The sequence below is a fragment of the Protobothrops mucrosquamatus genome, unplaced genomic scaffold, assembly GCF_001527695.2.
Source record: "Protobothrops mucrosquamatus isolate PMUCROS unplaced genomic scaffold, P.Mucros_1.0 scaffold2012, whole genome shotgun sequence".
Classification (NCBI taxonomy): Eukaryota; Metazoa; Chordata; class Lepidosauria; order Squamata; family Viperidae; genus Protobothrops; species Protobothrops mucrosquamatus.
This window is the reverse complement of record NW_015388124.1, coordinates 45,681-73,118: the sequence shown is the minus strand read 5'-3', so window position 1 is coordinate 73,118 and position 27,438 is coordinate 45,681. Positions and strand designations below refer to the sequence as shown.

General features: G+C 40.0%; 1 protein-coding gene across 1 annotated transcript in view; it reads left to right on the top strand.

Moving 5' to 3' along the window:
• The window catches only part of PTCH1 (patched 1), a 56,137-nt gene extending 30,382 nt beyond the window's left edge, over positions 1-25,755 (top strand). The window contains exons 12-22 of the mRNA XM_015823844.1: positions 877-1,279; positions 2,750-3,059; positions 6,120-6,268; positions 9,276-9,450; positions 9,602-9,610; positions 11,634-11,914; positions 13,691-13,828; positions 17,313-17,455; positions 21,493-21,592; positions 23,496-23,750; positions 25,225-25,755. Coding sequence (XP_015679330.1) covers positions 877-1,279; positions 2,750-3,059; positions 6,120-6,268; positions 9,276-9,450; positions 9,602-9,610; positions 11,634-11,914; positions 13,691-13,828; positions 17,313-17,455; positions 21,493-21,592; positions 23,496-23,750; positions 25,225-25,755 — 2,494 coding nt within the window. The remainder of the gene's footprint in view (positions 1-876; positions 1,280-2,749; positions 3,060-6,119; positions 6,269-9,275; positions 9,451-9,601; positions 9,611-11,633; positions 11,915-13,690; positions 13,829-17,312; positions 17,456-21,492; positions 21,593-23,495; positions 23,751-25,224) is intronic.
• The last annotated feature ends 1,683 nt before the right edge of the window (positions 25,756-27,438 follow it).

The window sequence follows — 27,438 nt, the reverse complement described above, 5'->3', positions numbered from 1 at the left end:
TATTTAGGTGATTGTCCACTAGGACTCCGAGGTCCCTCTCACAGTTACTACTATTGAGCAAGGTGCCACCTATGCTGTACTTGTGCAATTGGTTTTTCTTGCCTAAATGTAGAACCTTGCTTTTTTCACCATTGAATTTCATTTTGTTAGATAGTGCCCAGTGTTCAAGTCTGTTCAGATCCTTCTGTATCTTAAGCCTTATATTCCAACTGAATGGAAAGCAAGAGCTATAATGTCTGGAGCAGCAAACTGAGCATTATTGCACCCTGGTGGCCGTGAACTGCTCTATGGTTGGAAGAGTTTGGTTGACTAGTTTCTTATGGTTATATCAATGTCATTAGGGAAGTTCTAATAGCAGCTACAAAATACACTTCACACATCACTAAACAATAATGTGTTTTGGCTTTGAGAGGGTCTAGTATGTTTTCTTTATTCTGCTGGTGAACTGGTATAATTGGATACTAACCAATAATACCAGTAAATCTCCTCTCTAATCATTTTGTGTGGCTTCAAAACAGAACAGTGGTGGTTTTGCTGATTCAGTACTATTTTCAGAAACACAATGAGTGTTAAGGAACTTAAACACTGGACTGTGTTTCTTGCACATTATAAAACTCCATTTTGCAGGCGTACTCTGTAGAGCAGGGGTGTCAAACTGCCGGCCTGCGGGCCGGATGCGTTATGCTGAAACAGCACCCACCCCATTGCCAGCAATGGAGAAAAAGTCACGATATGTCACGACACGTCACGTGACGTTGCGAGTTTACATCCCTGCTATAGAGAAACACTTTATTAAATATTAACAAGTAATACGTCGTAGAACAATTCTGGCCACAACCACAGTGCATATATCTACTTTCCCTATTTTTCTTTCAGCCCCTGTGTCAGCAGAGTCATTCAGATTGAACCTCAAGCGTATGCAGAGGCCGGCGATAACTTCCGCTACAGCCCTCCACCGCCCTACAGCAGCCCCAGTTTTGCCCACGAAACTCAAATCACAATGCAGTCTACAGTCCAGCTGCGCACTGAATACGACCCACACACTCAGGTTTATTACACCACAGCAGAACCTCGGTCCGAAATATCAGTCCAACCGGTCACTGTGCCACAGGATGACCTCAGCTGTCAGAGCCCGGAAAGCACCAGTTCAACCAGGGATCTTCTTTCTCAGTTCTCCGAAACTACATTGCATTGTCTTGAGCCACCCTGTACTAAATGGACACTCTCCTCTTTTGCTGAAAAGCAGTATGCGCCACTCCTGTTAAAACCAAAAGCAAAGGTAATGTTGCTTGGTTGGTTACTCTTGTCTTTTGGGGTCACAGTTAAAATATATTGGCCGTCCTTGAAAAACTAGTGATATTGTAAGTATCTAAAGTTCATGCTGCATTCTACCTCCATGTATAGATACTTCAGTTTTAAAAAATGACACTGGATTGTCCCTGGAAATAGCTCTTAAATAAGTTTACCTCCTTCTCCTTCAGGTACAGGTAGTCCTTGACTTATGACCACAATTGAGCCCAACATTTCTCTTGCTAAGCAAGGTAGTTAAGTGAGTTTTGCCCCATTTTATGACCATTGTTGCCACAGTTGTTAAGTGAATCACTGCAGTTGTCAAGTTAGTAGTATGATTGTTAAGTGAATCTGGCTTCCCCATTGATTTTGTTTGTGAAAAGGTCACAAAAAGTGATCACATGAGCTGGGACACCAACCATCATAAATATGAGTCAGTTGCCAAGTGGTCAAATTTTGATCATGTGACCATGGGGATGCTGTAACGGTCGTAATTGTGAAAAATGGTCATAAGTCACTTTTTTCAGTGGCGTTGTAACATCGAATGGCCACTAAATGAACTGTTGTAAGTCAAGAACTACCTGTATGTGTGGAGGTCAAACACATGGCGTGGTCATTTGTGGTTCTAGATCCTTAAGATGCTTTTCCTTTATAGGAAGTTGTTTCTCAAGCTTTTGTGTTATTGTTGTTATTTCAATTTCTCCTGTCCATTTTCTTCTGCCAAACCATTAAGACTCTTGGCTCTGGGTTGAAAGTGAGCAACTATAGAGAGCGTGAACATCTGAAGGAATCAAAATCAAAATGGAGATCATGATCATGTTATGGAAGCTTGTCCCCTTTTTATATATACACACAATGCATGTAAAGGAAGGAGGGCTTTGATTGTGCAGTTGCAACTGTCCTTCTGATGTCTCTGGTATGGATATGGTACTGTATCGATAGGGACTTGGGGATATAAATTCTATAATGAAGCATTTGTCCCAGATGTTGCCCAACCTTAGCTCAGTTTGAATGCTTTTACAAACAACATAGCCACCATTAGGCTATTAAAAAGTGCACAGAGACTATTAATTAGGTCAACCACATGTGAGTGGCACCAGGTTGAGAGGGCTATGCTAAACATTGGCGGAATCAATACATCACGTTGAACCACTGTTCTAACTATGGTTTGTTAAATAACCCACTATTGCTGGGTTCACAAAATACTAAACCAAAACTCAGCAAACTGTGATATACTTGGTACAATTTTATCAGCTCAAGTCAGTGAATATATTGGCTCTGCTGAAAATAGTTTATGGAAACGCCCCCCCCCCCCCCCAGTCCTTATAGGAGTCATAGGTTATAAATTTAAATAGTTCCATATGCATCCTTTTGTAACTTTTGTAGCCCGTGATTTTTTTTTTTAATGTTAAAATCCATTTACTTATGCATGCTTTTTTCCTGTGGTTTTGTTTTTCAGATTATGGTCATTTTTCTTTTTCTGGGTTTACTTGGCCTTAGTCTTTACGGAACGACTCGTGTGAAAGATGGATTGGATCTCACAGACATTGTGCCACGGGAGACTCGGGAGTATGAGTTCATTGCAGCCCAGTTCAAATACTTCTCATTCTACCATATGTATATTGTTACCCAGAAAGCGGATTATCCCAACATCCAACATTTACTTTATGAACTTCACAGAAGCTTCAGCAATGTGACCTATGTTTTATTGGAAGAAAATAAGCAACTCCCTAAAATGTGGTTGCATTATTTTAGAGACTGGCTGCAAGGTAAAACCAAACAGCAATAATACATCTTTCTCGCAAATGCACTTCCTGCCTTTTTAATGCATCGTACCAGTGACTGATGCTTTTCTTCAATGGAATATCTCTGAAAGTCAAGATATTTACAAATAATACAGATAGTCCTGTACAGGGCTTTTTTTTTGTCATAGAACGCCCAGAACGGAGTTCCAGCACCTTTTTTGGATGGAACCTTGTAGGGTAGGCAAGGCGGGTTGTATGACGTGTGTGAGTTCCGGCACCTTTTTTTTTTTTTTTTTTTTTTTTTTACAAAAAAAGCACTGGTCCTGTATGATTTATTTCCCCACAAATCCTCACATTTTTTACCTTGAGGTCTGTAAAGCAAACGAAAGCTGAAGTAAGATCAAATGCAAAGATGTGGTTTCACTTAGTGACCACTTTGCTTAATAACTGAGTTGCAGGTCCCAGTTACGGTCACTAAACAAGGACTACCCATATCGTTTTGCGACACTTACACTAATTTCATGCAGATTAATCAGTTGTTTCTTTCTTGAGTTACTTTTATATATTTTCCCTGCCCAACAGTTCAGAAAATTCCAGTTGCTAATTAGATACATTCATATTATGCATTTGAATTTTTTTTTAAAAAAAACAACCCAATATGTAAATAAGGATTTTTTTACTTCTAATGCTTTTCTCACTTTATCTTATTCCAATCATTCTCTAAAAACCAGTATTATTTTTTTTACTAGGGGCTTTGCAGCTTTGTAAATTGATTTTGAATAACTAGGGTCACTAGCTGTTGTTCTCTCTTTCTCTAGCCATGTTGTACGTGTTATGTCTGGTAGGTTGCACTTTCTCAGTGTTTTTATTCTGGATGTCAAAGAGGAACTTGTATTATAAATTTCTGCATGTGGAAAACTCTAAAGCAGGGGGGTCCAACCTTGACAACTTTTAAGACTTGTCGTCTTCAACTCTCAGAACTCCCCAGCCAGCTTGACTGGCTCCAGAATTCTGAGAGCTGAAGTCCACAAGTCTTTAAAGTTGCCAAGGTTGGACTCCCCTTCTCTATAGGAAACAGAGAAAGGGTTTGCGAACAAGAATGAGTACCCATGGTTGTGTCATTCATGTCCCGTTCTTCCTTCCAAGGTTCTTCCCTCTTTATAGCTGTGGCTAACCTGTGAGCTCTGTAAGGATGGTTTTGATTACAGCGTCCCAGTGCAGCTGTGAGGTGGGTTGGTGGATCCCTCCCACCCTTCCCTTCTCTACTTTAGACCTGCGGTTGGTTCATCTCTTCTCACACAGCCTCCTTGCACTGGGCTGCGGCTTCCTATTCTAAATCTAATCCAAATTTGCTCCGTGAGGTATTTCTCCCCCCCCCAGCCTCTCCCTTGGAAGGGGTGGCAAAGAGGAAAAGAACAGTTGAGAGTGAATAGGTGTTGGCTGTGATCTTTACACGTGCTGGCAGCAGATCCCACAACTTGTATTAGCTCCACAAGTTGAACAGATGGAACAAATTGACAAAATCATGTTCACTCATGCTGTGCTCAAGCAGGAGCTGGGTTGCTGTTTGAAGTTTGAATGGTGCGGTGTGAGTTTCTTTTTCCTCCAGCTTTGGGGTGGAATTTCTGGTCATGTTGTTGTGTAACCTATGGCTTCAGCACCTAGTGGTAGCCGAAACAACTAAAGTCCTATGTGTCTCCTCCCCATTGCGTAATTCCTTTTAGGATTGTGAGTGGATAAAACCTTTTTTTAAGATAATGGCTCCATTTCTGACTTGGTTATTACGTTGTTGTTTTTTGGGCTCAGTCCCTGGATTGTATTTGAATGAAGCAATTAATTTTCCCTCCAAGTGTTCGTTTGCAAATTACTTGCTGCTTATTTCTCCCATTATAGATTTCCAGTCAGGTTCTTTACTGTGTGTGTTCTCCTTTCCTTATTAGCATACCGCACATATAATAACCCTGCTCATCTGATTTCTCTCACAGAATATGGAGGTGTCTTTTTTTAAGTTTAAAAAAAAATGGTTTACCAAACCTGTACAGGTTGTGTACATTCTCTTCCTGTATGCATAAGCATTAAGACTGGGCAGTCCTTCATATCTGATCTCCAAGAAATATTTTGGAACAGATAGGTACATGAACATAATACCTATTGCAACACATTAAAGCATCTGGCTGTTTTGGGGGGGGGCTGCTGTGTTTTTGCATTTCCATATACTCCGAAGTACCTTTTAGAGATCAAATTTGAAACGCTGCATAGCTGAAGTAAGCTCAAGTGCCAGAGTAAATTTTGCACGCATGAAGTGCCTGCAAAGCTTGTTTTGTTATATACAAGCCATGTGTTCAGCTGCACACACAGTAGTGTTATGATGTCAATGTTTTCACGTGTGGAGAAGTTTAGCTAAGTGGGTGTGGGAGAATTGGGCTAGTTTTGAGACAGCAGGAGGTCTGTCTGGAACTCTGGCCTGGCAGCCTTCCACAGACAAGTTGGAAGATGGGGAAGGCAAACTATGCAAGGCCTGCACTTCTGGGAGGCCAATGTCTCAAGTTTAGGGCTGCCTCCCAAACATCTGCTTGGGAGGCAGGTGACAGTTCTCCAGCCAGACTCTTCTTGTTTCAGGGCTATGGGGAGAGGCTGGAAAAGACAGAACTAAGAGTCAAAAAAGAACACAAGGAAAGTAATGGCAACGTCTCACAAGCCTTGTCAGCACTTACTCAAGAGCTGAAAACCTTGGAGTCCTGAAACACCTCCTTTATTAGTAGGGTTGCCAGGTGTCCACTATTTGAGTGGACAGTCCACTTTTTTCACATTATGTCCACTATTTTTTTTCACAAAATAGTGGACATTTTTTTTATTCAAAAGCTTTATGATGAAATGGTACGTAATCTAAAGCTGTACAGTCTACTTTTTTTTACTACTTAACCCCCCCCCCCCCCGCTTGTCCGGTATTTTTGGGACGCAGACCTGGCAATCCTATTTATTAGTTGAAAAAAAAAAGAAGTGTGGTTAGTTGTCTATCTCTCTTCCATTATGAGCTGGATGGATGGTGATTTATTAACTTGTGGGAGTGTTGCCTCCCAACAGGTCTCCAGGAGGCTTTTGACAAAGACTGGAAATCTGGGCAGATCACCCTTCACGGTTACAAAAATGGATCTGAAGATGCTGTTTTGGCTTACAAACTTCTAGTTCAGACTATTTCAAACATCCGAGAGAAACCCCTTAACGTGAGCCAGGTATGTTCAAAAATACAGTTGTATGTTTATGGTTTCAAATGGAAGAATGCTGTATATTTCTTTATTCATTAACTCATTTACTCAATGAACTTGGGAAACAATAGCTCTGAGCTGCCCCCTTGTTTATGATAAAACCCCTGTATTTGCTCGGTAATTTAAGACACTTAAAACAAAAGAAGTCGTGAGTTGAACAATGGTAGAAATAAGCTCAGGATAAATTGTTTGTTTTAACCAATGTAGATATGCATGTGCCCACAGCAAGAAGTTGCTCGAATGAGTTCCAATTGATTTCAGTTGACTACACTGAGCTGAAAATATGCTCAGAATTGTTGAAAACATCCGGCTGATGACTAGTATGCTTGCTTCTTGACCTTTGGGATTGGTTATATTCAGCTGCAGCTCTGGGCAGCCTCCCAGGAACCACAGTGGAGCAATAAATACTATTGTTCCTCATGGATGTTATGTTATATTGGCAATGAACCACATTGCCTTTTGCGTTTTCTTCCTTTCCCCATATAAAACCCTATTCTGTCCTTTGCCTAAGTGATATGCAGCTACCCTGAGCTGGCTGGTTTGATGATGAGTTAATAGCATTTGTGCTATTTGTTATTGCCTTCTTGAAGGAAAGCAAATTTGAAATTTCTGAAAAAACACACACAGGAATCCTCTCACCCTGAAAAACGACTGCACAGATTTTGGATATATTTCTCTAGAAAATAGATTGTAGCTGTGGAGATCTAGAGACTTTTGGTTATCAGCAACAGCATGGCTCCTAGCCTGTTCATCACTCAACAGGAGTCATAATATGATTCCAATATTTATCTATATTTCTTAGTTATCTTTGGTGCTGTGGTAGCCTTTTTTGGTGCCTTCATTAGACCAAGGGCCGTAGCTACCATGTTATGGTGACTTTGTTCCTAGTTCAGGGCTAGGCATAGCTGACTCAGGAATTCTGGGAGTTGAAGTCCATGAATCATAAAAGAGCCGAGGTTGCCTACCCCTGTCCTAGTTGCTGGGAAAAATCCAAAAAGTGCTTCTCTGTCTTAAAGGACTTGATTCTAGAGTTTTGTATAGTGTGATATAGACTCATGTGCTTTTAATAATATTCATGAAGACATTGGGTATTATTGTCTAATGTTCTCTGATTGTGAGTACGCTGAAGATACAGATCTATTTCTTCTTTACAGCAGAATCATGTAAAGCTGTGAAAGTTCTGAATAGATGTTTGGAAACAGTGGGTGGTCTTGTGGCTGGCTGGGGACTTCTGGGAGTTGAAGGCCACAAGTCTTAAAGTTGCCAAGGTTGGACACCCCTGTTTTAAAGACAGGAACCCAACCAAAAGGTATACTTCTTTTGTTGATGAGGAGTCACATTCTCCAAGAATCGGAGCACAGCTGCTGTGGAAGATTTATTGTGGGATTTAGGATAGTTGCCATAGCCAGAACTGCTTATTGGCAGCTTAGGCAGATTTACTGGCTGGAGCATTTCTTAGAGGAGTAACTTCTAAAGTAGATTACCGGGATGCATTTTATGTTTGTTTTCCTTTGCAAAACTGTTCAGAAATTCCAATTAGTTCAGAATGTAGCTGCCCAATTAATTATTGGAATGGTTCCATGGCTACATTTTATATCAAACCCAAAAGTACTTCTCCTGTTTGCTTTCTGGGCAGGAGTTGTAATTTTCAACCTTGAAAGGCTGGGGCCAGATTATCCAAAATATATCTTTCTCCTGTCAGTCTTCCCGTATATCATAATAGGATATTTCTCATTGTCCTTTTCTCCTCTGAGTTCCCAGCAGACAGTGACAAGCAGAATTTTGTCACTGTATTTCTGCATAGGATAAAGTTCAATCTGCCCTGCCCCAAGTTAAATGATGATGAGGATTGGCATTTGAGGCTTTAAAAAAGGACAGTTTGTATATTTATGTTATTAGTGTGACAGCCTTCATCAAGAAGTTCAGCAGGAATAGACGGAAGAAAGGGGAGATAAAATGAAATTTAGGAATTTCAGATGACTCTTAAAACTTAAAATACCAAATGCACGAGGGCTTCTGATATAATTTCCTCGGCCTGAGAGAGAAAAAATTGTGCTATGGGAACCCCCAGGGCCCATTAATTATATTCTGCAACTCTAGAAAAATTTGAAGACATACAATTGTTGCATGTCCTGAGAATTAATTGATTCCAGATTCCAGCTTTTTTTTAAAAAAAAAAAAGTTTGTTTGCCACTGTTCTTTCAGATAATTAGAAAGCCTTAAAAACGAATGTTATGGCAGAATGCAAAAACGACCCCCCCAAACTTACTGTTTTTCTTTTTCAGCACCTTCTGAGTATCACCATTTTTGTAGTTTGACAAAGCAGATTTTGCTCTAGAATTTTAAGATTATCTGATTCAAAGCCTGATCCAATTCATTTGCCCCTTTGTCCCCCATGAAGAGAACATTCTGGATACATTCATCTGGTTTTTGATGTTGGGTATCTTGTAAATATGTAGGTCATAGGAGACAAGCGTTAGCAAAATTTATACAGATGTTGTTTTATTTTTATAGCTCTCCTCCATTTACTGGGTGGCATTTCCTTCAGTGTTAACAACAGAGGTTAACTGCACACAGACATCTACAGGACTCTTGCCAGATTCTCTCCCCCCCCCCCCCTTTCCTCAAAACCACCTTTAAATATGTTTCTCAGCAGTTTGGTCATTTGCCCCTCTTGGCTGCAGATTGTGTATGAGAATTTAGGCTTAATTGGCTCAGTCTTCATCGGGAACCTTCTTTTGATTTAACGTTTCTGACGAACTGCACGCAAAGCATTTTACACCATTCCAAGCACTTTCAAAAATCTGGATATAAAAATATCTCCCATGCTGGGAATAATATGCTTGTGGTCTCTCTGTAAAAAATATGTTTCTCACAAACATATGTTCTGTGTACTCTCATCTACTGTGTGCCTCAGCCTTTTTGTGTTAAAGATTTGAGCAAGCGTGATTCTGAAAGACTTTGCATTTTGCAGTTGGCTAAACAGCGCTTAGTGGATGCAGATGGAATCATTAACCCAAAGGCGTTCTACATGTATCTAACAGCCTGGGTTAGCAACGATCCTGTGGCATACGCTGCCTCTCAAGCCAACATACGGCCCCATCGTCCAGAATGGGTTCATGATAAAGCAGACTATATGCCAGTAACCAGTAAGGAACATTTTATTATAATATCTTGCTATTTATTCAAATGTCTCTGCTTTTCCTTCCAGACTTAGCAGCTTTTAAGTCCATTGACATTTTCCAGGACTCTTGACTGCAAACAGAATAATATATATTGCTTTACTCTGTAAAAACTCAGGAGATAGATGTGGTTGTGTAATGTAGTAGAAGAATGCTATACCGTGTTAGCATTTTGTGGGGGTGTGTGTGAGAGAACTCTGTAATAGTTTACATTAAAGTTTAAACCTTGCATTCAGCATTTCATTTCAGTAAGGGAAAGTTTTTAGTTCCATGATTGTTGCCTTTGCAAATGTAGAGTTTTTGCCGTTGGGAATTATTGCATGTTTGTTAGGAATCTGTCAGCATGCAAAGAATTTCTGGAAAACTAGGTCATTCTCTAACACCTGCCTTGTGTCTGTGAACTGTGTTGGGATGAGAAGACATCTAAAAGTCCGATAGCTCTTCCCGTGCATTTTCCCTCAGCTCTCTCTGCTGCGGTCTAAATAGCAATACCAAGTTAATGTTGCTTTGACACTTGATTTATTGGTTGGGCTGCTGGCTAGTTATTGGTGGCAGGCGTGAAGGAAGAAGAGGAGTGGTATTTACGGCAATACAACTGGATAACAAGGAAATTGTCCTTCCTTCTATCTCAATCCTAAAGCTCTTGGGCATCCAGCCAAATCTTGTCTTAATGAAAATTTATAGTTGAGATTATAATAGGGCAAATCATGTTTAGCAAGTCAAGGGAATGACCCTGCAGAGTCTGGAACACACAGCTAGTGTGCTCCATAGCTAGTTATAAAAAGCTTCCTTTAGTCAGGGAAAGAATGGGTTGTATGATGGACTTAGCACTGCTTTCAAAAAGAGCATGAAAAATGTGGATATGCTATGTCATTAAAGGATAAAAATTATGTATTTCCTGAATTAACCACTTGAAGTATTTAATCTTTCTTTGACTGACTGGAACATGCTCTCAAGCTTATTTTCAATAGCCAGAGAAAATGTAACAAATGTACTGGCTAACTTTAGCATTCAAAATATTTAACTGATTACAAATCCTGGCCCTATTCACTGCTTCATTGTAAATTGTTGGGATTATAGTGCTGTCAGCAACACAAGGATTTCAGAAGTATTACCCTTATATCAGTATAAAAGTACTTGAGATTTTGTAATCCTCCTCAGTTCAAATATTAAATGTGTTTTAATCTCCAAATATTTGTGGGGTTGTCACTCAGGACGTATTGTTTGCTGATAGCAAATTGTGCAACCTAACAGATTAAGTTGAATAGATATTTTAAAATCTTTTCCATCCTAGTGGCTTGGCTTCCTATCTAAAATACTTTAAATGGAGGTATTTGATGTCTTGACAGTTTGTAAACAATGTAGGTATTTTTATGAGATAACTTGTTCCAAGTTTAACAGTGTGTAGAATATGGGTGGAGAGGCAGTTAGTGTACAACAATGACAGAGTATCTTGTAGAACCATAAAGGCCAAAAAGCATTAGGGCAGGGGTAGGCAACCTTGGCTCTTTTATGACTCGTGGACTTCAACTCCCAGAATTCCTGGAATTCTGGGAGTTGAAGTCCATGAGTCATAAAAGAGCCAAGGTTGCCTACCCCTGCATTAGGGCACCAGCTTTCATGGACTGATTCACATAAATTAATCCATAGAAAATATGTTTATCTTTGCTTTTATAGTAATGGACAAACTTAGCAACTTCTCTGAAATTCCCTATAATGTGCAGTAACATTACAAAAAAAAAATACTGTGTGATAAAAAAAAAAAATCAACTTTGAAGGATTTTTTTTCTGTTCTGGGACAACAAAGACTTCAGCCACAAAAGATTAGTGATTTTAGAATACCGCTGCTATTTTCTCTTTAGAGTGTTCTTTTGGGGATTTCTTTGCAGCATTCAAATAAATATACACTGCATAGAAGCAGTGTATATGCATGGAGGCATGCACGAATGAAATCTGACATACCCAATACCTTTTTATTATTCAGTGAACTGTATGGGTGGTATTTCATGGTGTATCCAATGTCATATTCAAAGGTAAATTAGCACTCAGTCCTAAACAATCACACCCATCTTTTTCCTTCCGCATTAATGATTCTCTCTACGTATATGTATAAAATATTTATATTTATATTGTCTTTTTTTTCCCCTCAGTCCCAGAAGCTGAGCCAATTGAATATGCTCAGTTTCCTTTCTACCTCAATGGACTGCGCGATACCTCTGATTTTGTGGAAGCTATAGAGAAAGTGAGAGCAATCTGCAATAATTACACTAGCCTTGGGATTCCCAGTTACCCAAATGGGTATCCCTTTCTCTTTTGGGAACAATATATAAGCCTTCGTCATTGGCTCCTCTTATCCATTAGCGTGGTTCTGGCCTGCACATTTCTGGTGTGTGCCCTCATTCTTCTGAACCCCTGGACAGCTGGGATCATTGTAAGTCTTTGTTGAAGTCAAATTCCTTTTAGCATAGCTCTTGCTACACTCAGGAAGGTTTTGTTTATGTCTGAGCTACTAGTGGAGTGTGCATATTGCATCATTCATGATATATTTATTCTACTACTTGAGGGGGCAGGTTTTCCTGCTAAAGGTACATATGCTTTAATAACCGTAATATTTTGACCCAGTATTATATTGAAGTTTTAAAAATAAAGATGGCTAAACTTTTGGCTTCCATCTAAATTCCTAGGTGGGAAAAAAAAAATCAAAATTAGAACATGTTTTTTATAAGTGTGTTCATATAATATATATTTGTCATGGGCAGTTTTGGCTTAGGGAATCATTTTCTTGTTTGAAACATCTTCATTTAAACCTATACAGCTTTTGCTGTTAGTTCTCAGGTTTAAGGTACCCCGGATGAGTATCCCCAAAGCATGACTCTCCTTAAACTGCACAGGCTGTTTGTATTCCAGCCTTTGACCACCCACTGACCTCTAGTGCTAGCATAATTTATGATTTATAAAATTTATAGGCCGCCCATTTTACCTCAAGGTAACTATAACCCTAGACCAGTGGTTCTCAACCTGTGGGTCGGGACCCCATTTGGGGTCGATCGACCATTTCACGGGGGTCGCCAAGCAAGGCTGTCCGCCAATTTTTTCCCCCTTTTCCGGCGGGTGCCTTACCTCCCTTGGGCTGGGCCAGCTGGTGGTCGGCCTGCTCCGTCTCTGCCGCTTGCCAGCTACGCCTCGGCCGGCGCAGGGGGCGGAACCACACATGTGCGGCGCTCCCGGGCAGGGAAAGTCCTCGACTTACGACCGGTTGGGTAGTCCTCGACTTACGACCAGTTTACTCCTCGACTTATGACCGGTTTAGTCATCGACTTATGACCGGTTTAGTCCTCAACGTACGACCGGTTGGGGTCACGGCATTAAAAAGGTTGAGAACCACTGCCCTAGACTATAGTGGGTATTGTGCGATTCCTTCACTCTTGAGGAGTCTGGTTGTCGATAACAATGTTCAGCTTCAACAGAAGGGAAGAACGTGGCACAGTGCTGCAGGGCGTTAAAAAATAAATAAAATGGTGAATATAAACTGTAGAGACAGACTACTTTTTTATATGTTCTGCGAAGCACCAGACATCTTTCAGCACACTGGTATTCTTTTCAAGCAGAATGTTTGATGTTATTCTGTCTAAACTTTATGAACTTCTCTGCAGCTTATAAAATGGTAGAGGTAAAAAATGATTACTGGGTTTTGGCCTATAGATTTGTATAACAGGTATGTAAAAAGGTAAATGTTTAGTCTAGAAGAGCTGTCTAAAGGCTTGACTGTGTATGTTATCGGTCATGAGTCATTAGCTTATAAAATAATTTATTGTGATTCCTACAGAAGTGGGTTTGGGTTACAGAAAGGAATTTTACCTTTTGTACAGAAGTTTTAGACTCCTCCTCCTCCTCCTCCAGTTATCTATTTAGTGGAAATCCTGTATCTTTTTATGTATCTATCTCTGCACTAGGACTGAATTTAGTAGAGGTGAAACATTGCAAAAAAAGCAGAAGGCTAACAAAGTTTTAGATTGCAGTGCCAAATTAAAGGCTTACCTTCAGAAGAAATTACTATAGTATGTGATATTTCTAAAGATACAGACACTTACACTAAATAACTTAAGGTTGTTGTTTTTTTTAAAAAAAAAGGAAGTTATGCTTTCTGTCTGTGCTTTTGTTTCTGCAACATGATAAATAGTTAACCACCATCTGTGTAATCTTTTAGGTGGTTGTACTGGCTCTTATGACAGTGGAACTCTTTGGCATGATGGGTCTAATTGGAATAAAACTAAGTGCAGTTCCTGTCGTCATCCTGATTGCATCTGTTGGAATTGGAGTGGAATTCACGGTTCATATTGCTTTGGTAAGTGGCAACGTCCCTTCTAATTTCTGACATGCCATGTATGTGTGGGGGAAATTGTTTTGTGCAGCTTTTCCAAAATCAAGTACAAATTTGTATGTCAGAATATGAGTATGTGAACAAATTGCAAATACTGTACATGCAAAACCAAAGTGTTAAAATGTTTACATATTTCTTAGTTAATGCATATAAACTAGAAGTATAACAGTATGTCACGTACGTGTTTAAATATATGCATTTTCCTTGTTTTTTTTGAGAAGTTATCAAGAGGCTATACACACACACACACACACACACACACACCCTGTACTCAATTATTTTTTCAGATTAATTCATATACTTTATCTCAGGCATTTGAGTTACTGTAATATATGATATTGTAATTAAATTGGTTTGTCTATTACCCCATAATGCTGAAGATTTTTTTGAAAATCTATTTAATGGGAAGAAGAACTTCTGCTGTGGAGTGTATGTGCTTTTACATGTTTGCACAGATTCTCATATATTTATATTTACACTGGTAGAAAGCAAATACCAAGTCTTTAAATTAGGAGTAAATTCATAGCATAATCTATAATGCTTGTTGGGTTTAGGACGTTTAGGCACGGACAGTTGGCCATGCCTCCTTTGCCCCCTGCCACCCACCTCAGTCCATTTACAGCCAGCTTTCCTCCTCCTCTTGCCCTCCTCTGGCCATTCTCCATGGCCAATGGCCCCTGGCCCTCTGCTCCTTGCCATTTGGCCTGGCCCATTTGCCCAGTCACCATTTGATCTGGGCCTTTGGTTGCACAGGACAAATAGCTCCCAGCTAATGGGGTGGCAGGCAGAAGCCATGGTTTCGGGGCAGCGTGCGATTGGTGATGGCAATTGCAGGGGCTATGGGGGGACAACGTGAGAGGCAAAAAATTTTTAAAAGTACTGCGGCTGCTCTAGTTTTGGGCCCTTGTAGATCTGTCATCAGCACCGGAGAGAGGGGGAGTGGTGGTAGGAGTAGCAGCCGCCAAAGCCACTGGGGGGGCAGAGGTGAGAGTGTGTTGGGGGTACCAGGAAGGGAAGGAGAGATGCCTCAAAGATAGCTGGACAAAGATAGCTCGGCTCACAACTCAAATGAAAGGGAAGGGGGAGCAAGGCTGGCGCAACTTCTGCAATTGCAGGCGGCATGGGGGAGAGCATAGGCGAGTGGCAAGCCTGTGTGGCTTCTGCAATTGTGGGCGGTGGGGGGCAGTGCAGGTGAACGGAGGTGGCGCACGAACTGCCCATTCGGTGTCAGGCTGGATTCCAAGCACAGAGGCAACGGAGGGGAGGGTGGAAAGAAAAAAGGAAGCTGCTACTCTGCAGGTTTTTTTTAAGCTGTCAGAAGCTCTGTGCAGAGCGGGCAACAGGCAAGCAGCGGTGTGCGCGGGGCTTCCCATGTTGTCCACCCTCCCCTCTGTCTAGCCAAGGGTCCATGCCTAAATGACCCATTCCGGTCCTGTTACCTGAAACAGATGGTTCTATGTACTCATATTCATACTGATACGTACGCATATGTGGAAATGTTCTAGGTGCTAGTTTTCCCATCTGTGCCATTTGAGTGATGAAAATTTAAGCTACTATGTAAATTTCACTATCTTCTTGGCACCTATAGGAGGGTGTTTTACATAGCACTAATTGTGGACTTTTGTTGCTGTTGGAATTATAGTTTAAGATGTAACAAGCTAAATATCCTCTCCCATGCATTGCAGATTTCTGTGTCATTCCCTCTCTGTCTCTGTCTTTCTCTCATACACTCCACCCCCAAAATACGCCAGGTGCTATTTTTTAAAATGCTGACATACCTCAAGGTGATTAGTTTACATCTCATCTACTTTTGCCTTTTATCTCCATGCCTGTAGTCATTTGCTACCAAAATACTTCAGGCAGCTGTCATGTAGGAATTAGAGTAAAGCTACCAGATTTCTTTTAGAGTGCTTTTCTTCCAGTTTGTCTCTTTATTATTATTTTTTTTTAACTTGGATTGCAGAATTGAGGATGGCCACTTGATTACAAAAAAACAAAACAAAAAGATACAGAAAGCCCTAACTCTGCTACCATTGGTTTTTTTGTAGCCCTGTTTGGTAGCCTTAAGTTAATGTTTTAGCCACCTGTTTTCTATCCCCTTTTTAAAATTAAAAGTGCCTGCTGATCCAGCACTTAGATGTCAGCTTTCTAATATCATGATAGAGCTTTACTTAAAATAGAAGACATATTTTAAAACCATTCTTCCTGAATCACAACTGGAAATGAAAAACTTCACCAAAAGTTTAACAGGGAAAGTACGAAAGAGTGAGGATAGCTGGCTGAACATAAAGAATAAAGTCATACAGAATGTGAAATATTCAGTGTTTAGCTATCAGTAAATTTAAAAGGAATTTCTACAAATGAATATTTCATTTATATCAATTCTCCCTTCTGTTGTTTTTTTTCATATCTCATACATGCATTCATTTTAGTGTGCTGAAATCTACACTGCATGGTTTTGTAACTCAGGGCTTACAAAATGCTCTGACTATTTATCCATCCATTATCGGCATGTACAGCTTCCAAGCTCTATCTCTTTAATTTTTTCTATGAGCCCAACTACGATGTACATGTTTTCAGTGAATTCAGCGCTGTCCAAATGTTCACAACTACAATTCCCACATGGGCCTGTCATTGTCCCTGCTTGCTAAGGTCAAGGGAAGTTGAAATCCAAACCATTAAGTACAAGTGGTCTGTACTGCACTTTAAAAATCAGAAAGACGTTGTCTTATCTGGACAATGTTTGACTGTACTATATTGCTGTGTAACAATCTGTGGTGCAACACCTTTTCCAACCCCAGATGGTATGGTCAAAAAGTACAGTTAAGGGAGTATGGTTACACATTTTAAGAATATAGGGGTGAAAGAGGTTCCAGCATAAATATTAATGCAAGGGAAAGTGAAATCATCATCATTAAGTTTTAAATGGAAGAAAGACAAGTAATGTTAAATGTTGGGAAGAACAATATACAGCATCAGTGATACCCTAGTTCTCTTTGTCAGGTGAAATGGATGAAATTTTAATGACACACAAAAGAGGAAGAAAGAACATCAATATATTTTACAGATGTAATCTGCAGCGTTTGGTTAAACTGTTTTGTATTTAGTTGGTGCATTTAATATTTTAGAATAATTATAAACACCCTCTTCAAAGAATCCCTAGAAATGAGTCGTAATTCCTGTAAGTATGCATTAGGAATTATCTCTACACTGGAAGCAATTCCCCAAATGAGTAAAAGAATAACCATAGCTAGCCTTTAAATATCTGAGATTGGAAATGATTTCTGATTGGGGATGAATTATAATGTTCCTTAATTTATAAATTACATTTGATGACAGGTTGAAGAACTTTTCTATTCCTTAAATAATTAACTGCTAGATTTTGTACATCTTTGATTTCTGTGAGGAAAGTCAAACTGTGCTTACTAATTAATACATTTTTTTCTAGGCATTTCTAACAGCAATAGGAGACAAAAATCATAGGACTATCCTTGCATTAGAACACATGTTTGCACCCGTGTTGGATGGAGCTGTGTCTACACTACTTGGCGTATTAATGCTTGCGGGATCTGAATTTGACTTTATTGTCAGGTACAGCTTGCTCATTTTCGTCTTTCCCCTTTGTTTTATGAGAATACAATGAATGCAGTTGAACCTCACTTATCTGATTACTCAAATTTGCTTACAATTGACTAACTAATAAGACATGTGGATAAGTGAATCAATATTGTATTGGACTGTATGTCAGTGTTACACCAATTAAAAGCAATTTTATCCATATCTGTCAATGAAATAAAATCCAAACTACATGGCTGGACACAAACATTTGTGCAAATGTCAAGTGTTCCAGAACTTTTCTACAAGCAAAAGCAAGGGGGACAATTAGCTGTAAAGTTTACAATACACTTTTTTTTCCTTCTCTATACTTTATAACATCTTGCTTGATAAAGAGTTCAGGACTGCCTGCCCCCTCTATTTGGTAAAATGTTGGTTTATTGTAATAAAGGCATCATCCAATTATAGATTGTAGGCAAGACTGTTAGCAGAACTTGCTTGTTAACTGTTTTTCTCTCTTTTCTCTCTTGTCTTGTCTAAGGGTGGAAACAGATTTCTCTTATTTTTTTATTTCTGAACAAGGAGGACCAATGATAATTCACTTCCTTTTTTCCCAGCAAGCTTTGGGTGGTTTCAATATGGGTGTTGGGATTTTAATATTGAACTGGGTTAAGGATACACACAGAGAGAAGGGGAGAGATGCAGCCCCTCTAATGGCTGCAGCTTATCACAATTCCTAATTTCTTTTGCCTATTTCTGTTTTGGGAACTTGGACATTTCCATTTACCTGCTGTTGTAATAATGTAACATGCCTGCAATCTTGTGCCTCCGTTTTTACTGTACTGTGTTAGTGGTTATTTTAATCTCAGTAAACTCAGAAAGGCTCTTTGGAGCCAATACTCTTATTTAATAGAAACATTAAGTTAATCTCAAAGACTAGGTATTGCAAGTGGTTAACCAGAGATGACCTTTCACTAAAACATTGTTTAGAATAATTTATACAGAGGATAATTTTGAGTTGAGAAGCCTATAAAACTACAAGCACCCTGGATCTTTCTCTCCCCCCCCCTTTCCTCCCCAAACTAATGGTTATAAAAAACGTTTCCCGACCAAAATTAAAAAAGAAAATTAGAAATGAATGTTAAATCAGCAGGACTACAGGATGTCCGGTAAAATCCATAAAACTGCCTATTGGCCTTTCTGTTGGAACCTAAAGGCAGCTGGTGGATTTAATTAGGGATATTAATTTCTCAGATAAAAAGAATCAAACTAATCCTTGCTTTAGGAGAACTCTGTGGAGGGATGCTGGAAATGGATCCTATCTGCCGTTTAGGCAGAGTTTTTGAGCAGAAAAGCGACACCAACTCTCTACAGTATAGCATTGCAGACAAAATACTGAATAAGGTGAATGGATATTATGAGAACAACCTATTGTTGGTATTAGATTGCTAAATATAGTAAAAGTCAAAAGAACACCGTAGAAATGTAATTTCTCAAAACATTTTGAAATCATACCCCTCTTGGATCTCCAAACTTGAAGTTAGTTTACATCTAGGTTCCCATAACTTTCCTCTTACTTCTCTTCCCTTGTCCAGTTCTTCATTGCATTCCTGCATCACTTCTCTTCTCAGTGTTTACATAAGGTATTCCAGATGAGATTTCATCATGAAGCAATTAGGCATTTGGGTACTCAGCCTCAGCAATTGGGCAATTCTGATTACTGTGTTTATACTGGGCAGAAGAAAATAGCAGAGCATGCTAGTAAGTGGTAGAAAGATGTTGAAGAGCAGTTATCTGTACCACATGGTTTACCTCAGTGGTTCTCAACCTTTTTAATGCCGCGACCCCCAACCGGTCGTAAGTCGAGGACTAAACCGGTTGTAAGTCAAGGACTAAACCGGTCGTAAGTCAAGGACTAAATCGGTCGTAAGTCGAGGGCTACCCAACCGGTCGTAAGTCGAGGACTTTCCCTGCCCGGGAGCACCGCGCATGCGTGGTTCCGCCCCCTGCGCCGGCCGAGGCGTAGCTGGCAAGTGGCAGAGACAGAGCAGGCCAACCACCAGCTGGCCCAGCTCAAGGGAGGTAAGGCACCCGCCAGAAAAGGGGAAAAAATGGCGGACAGCCTTGCTTGGCGACCCCCGTGAAATGGTCGATCGACCCCAAATGGGGTCGTGACCCATAGGTTGAGAACCACTGGTTTACCTGCTTCCCTTGATTGTGGTCAGAGATGCTTTTCCATCTTATCTGTTGGAGTAAATATTAATCACCTGTCTATAGCTTCTATCTATGGAACTTAGGGAAGGGCATTGCCATCTTATTCTTTACTTCAGGCAAGAGATTAGTAGTGATGTGCATTTTTCATTTATATCAATGGGGCTTCTGTTCACATCTCATTGTGAGAACAGAACATCGCACAGCTAGTGGTCACTATTGCCCCTTAGGTTTCTACTCTTGAAAAATTACTTTTTCAAATAATTATTTTTAGTGTCTTAAAACTGAGCTTGGCTTTCTTATTTTCTAGCACAATCTGGGTTTAGTTTATTTCTCTCTCTCTCTCTTTCTCTCTCTCTCTTTTGAAGAGGGATGGAAACTAAATAAAGCAAAGCTTGGGCATTGTTTCAAGACCTGAGAAAGGCTGCAATTTTCCCACAAGGAATAGATTTTAAGCTCAACAGCACATCTGGGTAGAGGTTTTATATACTCAGTGGTCAGATCTGTAATCAGCCTGTTTATTCTGGAGCAAGACTGATGAGATGCAATTGACTCCAGCAAGTCTTACATGAAGGTGTATTAACTCTAGTATAAAGTTGTGTTCATTTACATCAGTGTAGGAAATTGGTTGCTTATTTTCCCCTCCCCTTTGCACTAATGCAGACCAGAAACTTCCAGATGTAATACTTCCATAACAGGAGGAGAGCTGTAGTATTTTTTCCTGTTTAAGCCACATAGTGAGCAAAACTATTGACAAAAGTCTTGACTCATCTCTTCCTTCTGCTCCTTTCACCTTCAAACAGTAGCCTAAAATCTGCACCATTAAATGCATCTTTGGGTTTAGCCTGTTTCTCCCTACTCGCTCCCTCTCTCCCTTTCTCCTGCTCCCTATTCCCATCCCCACTTTCCCCCATGCTGGATATTTGCTAGTCCAGCTTTCCTCTTGGCTGGCAGGTTTGCCATGTTATTCATGAAGGATGCCAGACCTTAGCCCTCAATGGTGGGAAAGGACAAGCACTTGTGCACTCTCCTCTTCTTCCATAGTCCTCCAGCCTTTATGTTTGAATTGGGTGACACAAAACAAGAGCGTTCAGAGATGCTAAATTGTTCAACAAAAGATTAGCCTGCAATGTAGCTTGGCTATTGTAGAGGGCTCTTATGCAGTACAATGCTCTGGCTTACCACAGAATGGCTTGCATTTTCTTTGCAAAAGTGGGTTCCTGTGTTTAAAAAGGTTGCAATTTGAGCTATTTGGTAAAAGTGGAGCTCACAGAATTCAAGGCGGAAAGTTATGATTAATGAATGGCGAGGGAAAGCCTTTACCTGATACACTGGAGATTTAATTAGAGATTCTGCTGTTAGATGCAGGAGCATTTCACACTGGATTAGTTGCTGGGAGAAGTGGACTTCTTTCTCCTTCTAGGCTAAATTGTTTAAATTCTACACCCTTCACTTCATTTGTTTGCTTCTGCTGGATTTTCACTAATGGAGGGCCTCTTTCATTGTATTTGTGCTTTCAATCCTTTCAGTCATTCAGTTTGCATTCCATATTTTTGTGTTTGTGTAACACATTCATAAATAACATTACATGCTGCAAGATTCTGGCAAATTAACAAACTTTTTCTTTCTTTCCTTTTTTGAACTAACACTTTGGTTGTGGAATGTAGAACTCTCTAATCCAAAAGGTAAAAAAAGAAAACAAAATTGCATGCTGAGTTTATTCATTAAATAGAAAAAAAATGAATGTTATGTTAGCATGCTTGCTTGAATATTTAATGGAAGTATATTATCTGTCTTGTTTTCTGTTTTCAGTACTCAACACGCTTTCTGATTGTAACTGTTTATCCCTTAAAATGTTTCAGGTATTTCTTTGCTGTTTTGGCAATTTTAACTATCTTGGGCGCTTTGAATGGATTGGTGCTGCTTCCTGTTCTCCTTTCCCTATTTGGACCATATCCTGAGGTCAGTATTATGGTCGTCAGAAATTGTTTTTCCCCTGAGGTTTTATTATAATGACACCTATTTTGTACTTTTACCATTTTAAATTATATTGCTTTATAATATTTGGCACTTTGAGACATAATTCAAAATCCAAAACTTCATTCATTTTACAGATCTAACTTTTGTGATGTAGAAAAATAGATTCTGAAGTAGAACTTTTGTCAACAATTTGTGATTGGATATCAGAAATATTATTTTATGGCCCAACTATTGCTATCTTCCATTTGTGTGCCTCTTTTTCAAAAACAGAACAATGGAAAGAGGATGAAAAGACAAATAATACAAAATTTAACAAAACATAACAATATATCTATTAAAGTCCTCTATACTCATAGTTAGTGTCCCCAATTGATTGCTGTTAATCAGGGTTGACTTCATTCCAATACTTGCAGCTACTTCTTAGGAAGTCTGTTGCTGCCATCTTCACTTTTTTGCCTTTCTTCTGAAACATTTTGGGGGGCAAGAGAAGCACAGATGATGACATCAAGTTTGATCGGTTGCAGGTCCAGAAGACAGCTGCTGGGATACCAGCATGCCTGCTTGAAAAGTAATGTACTGCATGCAGTATTCATAGAGAAGGTGTTTCAGATAGCATTCTTCTAAACACAAATTATGTACTTAAACCAAGTACTTGAAACAGCAGACTTTTTAAAAAGCACGTATGCATGGAAGAATCATCATTCTAATTAATTCTTAGGTCTTTTAAAGCTCTGATAACTATTTTTTTAAACTATCTTGTCTCATTCCCATTCATCCATTCATAACACCAACAGAACTTTTCCCCTCAAATCCCATTCTTTCAGAATTTCTCCATAAATTGTTACTGTTCATTAGAATGTTACAGTGAAGACCCCAATCTCTGAATTCCTTTTTTCATACTTAACCAGAATTACTATATGGTAGAAATTCATACTTTTTGACACATATTTTAGCCCTTTTTTCATAACTGAACCTACATCTTTACTGTCATACATGTATTCATTGGCTCCAGTCTAAAAATCAGATCACCTTCATTCAGATTATTTCCTCTTTTTCTTTGTTTCATAGACATCTTCCTTCCTTCCTTTCCTGCCTCGCTCCCCTTCCCTCCCTCCCTATTTTTTTACATTCCAAAACAAAATCTTCCACATGCCAGATGGATCCATAGATACCGACTTTCACTTCCTTTTATGGCTTTATTCAGTTGAGGCTTTTACATAGTGCTTCATCCCCTATTAATGGCAAAGACAGTTTGGGTCAATTCTGGTAAATTTTGACCAAATGCCAGAAGTGCAATCAATGGCCAAGCGTACTTATACTACTCTATTAACTTAGGAACCTAAACTGCTGATTATTTTCTAGATCAGCATATTGTTGGCATCTGACCAATTAGCAGGTTCGTGTGGTATTATACTGAGAGACTATGAAAATTAGTGAACGATGGGAGAAAAATAAGGGAAAGCAACAAGAGTGAATGTAGAAAAAATGTAGGGAGAGAACAAGTCCTGTATGAAAAAGTATTAGAAGACAGATCAGTTGATCTTTCAGTGGACTGAATAGGAGTTGAATGTAAAGATGGATGTTGTGCAGAATTATGCTACAGAATGTCACAGAAGTGTGTGGGGTAACAATAATTGGAACCCTTTTACTTCACAACAGCAATCCACGTATCGTGCAGTAACACAATTTAAATAACAGTGTATCAAATCTTAATTTATATGTCATGTTCCTGCACTGTTCATCAAGGATTATTAAGTGGAAAATGACACTGGACACAATTTATCTGTAGTTCTTTAAAGACTGGTCGTGGGTATTTCTTCAAGCTTAGCAATATGCCTGAGGCTTTTATTGATCTACTAAGAGCTTTAAAAAATGTTATCTTCAGGTTTCTCCAGCTGATGGAAGGAGAAGACTGCCTACCCCTTCTTCTGAACCTCCCCCAAGCATTGTGAGGTTTGCTGTTCCACCGACTCATGGTCAAAATGGCTCAGATACATCTGATTCTGAATACAGTTCTCAGACAACAGTATCAGGAATCAGTGAGGAACTACATCAATATGAGGGCCCCCAGAGAACTGGGGCCCCAGTCCATCAAGTCATTGTTGAAGCAACTGAAAATCCGGTGTTTGCCAAATCCACGGTGAGTAACTGAAATCCCATTTTGGTATTTAATTTATTGTACCACTGATCCCATATATTTATTGTTAAAAATAATCCTGAAGCAGGGAATTAATTTATTTCAGGAAAGAATATTTATGATAGAGTAAAGTAGAAAATGATCACAGTTAAAAATACTAAATTATAAATCTTTAAACAAGGGACATTGTTAGGTAACACCTGTTTAGAAATTTCATGTGACTATAAGTGGTACAAAAAACAGTAATTGATTGTAAGTGAAGGAGATGATTAATGAGCAAGGCATGTGTTCATAATCTCATCTCCAGAACATGAAAAATGGTAATAAATACAAAATCTACTTTATCTGCCCTTTAGTTGTATTTTACTGTACTTATTACAAAATTCAACTGAATAAAGGAAAGAAAGTGAAGTGTTAGAACAGTCCAGTGCTAAATGAATGGATTTAATTTGTATAATTTCTTCTGAAACAGAGATTTGAGTAGGAAAGTGGGTTGGCCTAGTTTGAGAATAATTTCTAAGTAAAAAAAATGAGTTTTGCCAGGTTCTCTTTCATCAGCATTAAGTAGCCTTTGCATGTAAGGGGACAGGAACAGAAAGAAAAAAATTCTAGCTGGATATAAGTTGACACAAGTGATGAGTATTTATCAAAGTGTTTTTTGCAAACCATGTCCAATTCATATTTATCTTTGAACAAGCTAAACTAGGAAGTAAAAAGGGATTCTTTTCTTCTGCTTTGCTTCCAGTGCTGCTTCTGAGATGAAGAATAGGTTAATTAGAGCCATTACAATCAGAAGTAGAGTCCGGGGCATCCATGGTGGTGAGGGAGAAATCAAAAGGATCAAAATGGCAGGCGTGACTGGGCAATTGAAGGCCCACCCTGTTTACATGAGAACAACATACATTAAAAAGGGGCAGGAGTTTGATTGTCTGGCTGTGCCAGACATTTTGATATTACTGACCCCACCTGTGGATGCCCCTGAGTAGGGATACCCTTTTAGATCAAATGTGTTTTAATTTAAAAGGATTCTGTACTCTACATGCTTAAAAAATTCAGTTCTCAGTTAAATGCGCCATCTCCTTAATATTATCTACTTGAACTCTATCTCTTGCCAAAAAAACCAAGAGTGTTTGCTTATGGAGCCACACGAGAAGATGTTTCCATTCCACTTTTTTTTGCAAAAGGAGAAACCGTACTTAAGTGGATTAATGAGAACACACTTGAATAAAGTTGTGGAAAGTAATTCTGTGGATGCATGCATGAACTTTTGTTTCACTGCGACGGTGCCCTTTATTGCTTGTTATGAAGTAAAAGGGCTACCATAGAGCAAGAATGCACCTAGACTTCTAAGTAACTTTGCCAGATTTGCTGTGGCAAAGTACATTTAATTAATGCAACAATAACTATTTCATGAACCAGATAAAAGCTTTTGGTTCACAATATTGCTCACAGGTTTCCCTGCCTTTTTTTCTTTCAGGTGATCCAACCAGAATCAAGCTATTATCCATCAAGCCCAAAGCTACAGTCTAACCAAGACCCTGGAATCCAACAAACATGGCATAAGAGCAAGAAGTTGAAAAGAGAACCAAGGGAAAGACTTCAACCACCCCCTTACCGGCCACGTAGAGATGCCTTTGAAACTTTTACTAAAGGGCATTCCTGTTCTAGTAACAGGGATTGCTCTGGTCAGAGAACTCGTTCTCAGAACATCAGAAATCCAGCCTTCACCGCCACAGGCTCTTCTGTGCCATCATGCTGCCAGCCTATCACTACCGTGACTGCCTCAGCTTCAGTTACTGTAGCTGTACATCCTGCTGGGCACAGCCACAATCCTCATGGAGGAAGCTTTCCAGCCTATGAGAGACACCATGAAGCTGAGCATGGACAATTTGAGGATCCTCATGTGCCATTTAATGTCCGGTGTGAGAGGAGGAACTCTAAAATAGAAATCATAGAACTGCAAGATGTTGAATGTGAAGAAAGGGCTCATGGCGAGGGCTCGGATTAAGGTAACGCTTTCCATCCCCCAGTGGGTAGCATTACTCACACCATCTGCCAGCGTGCATAATTGCCTTACGTGCACTTCGTACCCATCTCTTGGCATTGAGTCCTGGTGGCGCAATGGTTAGAATGCAGTGTTGCAGGCTAATTCAGCTCACCCGCCAGGAGTTCAGTCCTCACTGGCTCACGGTTGACTCAGCCTTCCATCCTTCTAAGGTTGGTAAAATGAGGACCCAGAATATTAAGAGAAATATGCTTACTCTGTAAAACGCTTAGAAAGTGCTATAAAGCAGGGCTTTTCAACCAGTGGTACGGGTACCACCTGTGGTACATTGGCACCTGGCAGGTGGTACGCGACCATCCTAGAAAAGTAGCGGGGGAGGCGAATGAGCTGAACTGGTGGCAGCACAGCACAAGCCTGAGCGAGAGATGGCTGGAGCTGCAGGGCTGTCAGGGCTCAGCGGAAGCGCCAGGATCAGCACCAGGCTCCAGCTGGAGCTCGGCGCTGATCCTGGTGCTTCTGCTGAGCCCTGAAGAAGCATCAATCAGCTGGAATGTTGCAGCATCTCCAAGGTCTTGTGATTTACATTCAGATGCTTGGCAACTGATTCATATTTATGACGGTCACAGTGTCCCAGGCTCATGTGAAGTGACCAAAACCTGCTGCAACCACCCAGCAGACGGGGGGAATAAAAACCAAACACCCCCCACCCCACCCCCACTGCCAATCCTCAACAGAAATGCTCACAACCATGAAAACCTTGGACAGGAGGAAGAGCGCCGCCGGGTGGGCAGGCAGGTGTCTTGCTCGGCTGTGGCTTGGGGGGCACTTTTTTCAGTGCCATTGTAACTTTGAACAGTCACTAAGTGAACTGTTGTAAGCCGAGGACTACCTGTACTTCATCAATTTTTTCCTTTTTTGGGGGGGTCATCAAGTTTTTGACACCTTGCTAGGCGACTGGTGGTACTCGGATGTTGCCATATCCCAAAAGTGGTACAATGGGTGAAAAGGTTGAAAAGCCCTGCATATAAAGCACTGTGAAGCAGTTTGTAAGTCTAAGTGCTACTGCTGTTGTTATAGCCTCCTGTAGCTTTAAGCAATTTCTTATTGTATTAAGGAATTTCTAAAATACAGGGGAACATGCAGATGAGAAGGGCAACTATATGAATTCAAGAAACAAAAAGGGGCTTGAGTCTAGACTCAAATTTAAGGGCTCTGTACTGGGACAAAATTTCAGTTGTCTGGATTCACTTGATGGCAGCCAGGGTGATTGTGGATTAAGAAGGAAAAAGCTGCTTGCCTTTGCTGTGATTTAGCTAACCCAGTTTGAATATGCTGATAAATTAGTTGAAAAGAAGAGAAACAAGCAAATACTTTCTATTTCCCCTTTAACGTTACACTGAAGCACTGGAGGGGTGAGGGGAAATCTGTGAGTGAAGCCTCAAGCACATAGTCCTGGCTCAACATACTGGGACTCCTGAAGGAAGTTATGTGTTAGATCGCGCAGGCAGTAAGACACGAGTCGAGTGACAGTCAGCTCTTGGTTTATTGGCAAGGCATAAGGTAAATCCGGACTGGATCTCTGGGCCAGGGGAGCCCTCTTTTATGGGATTCCCCTGGCTTGTAATCATACAATTCCATTGGCTGGCAAGACCCCGTTGCTAGTTAGCCAACCAGCAACGGAGACCC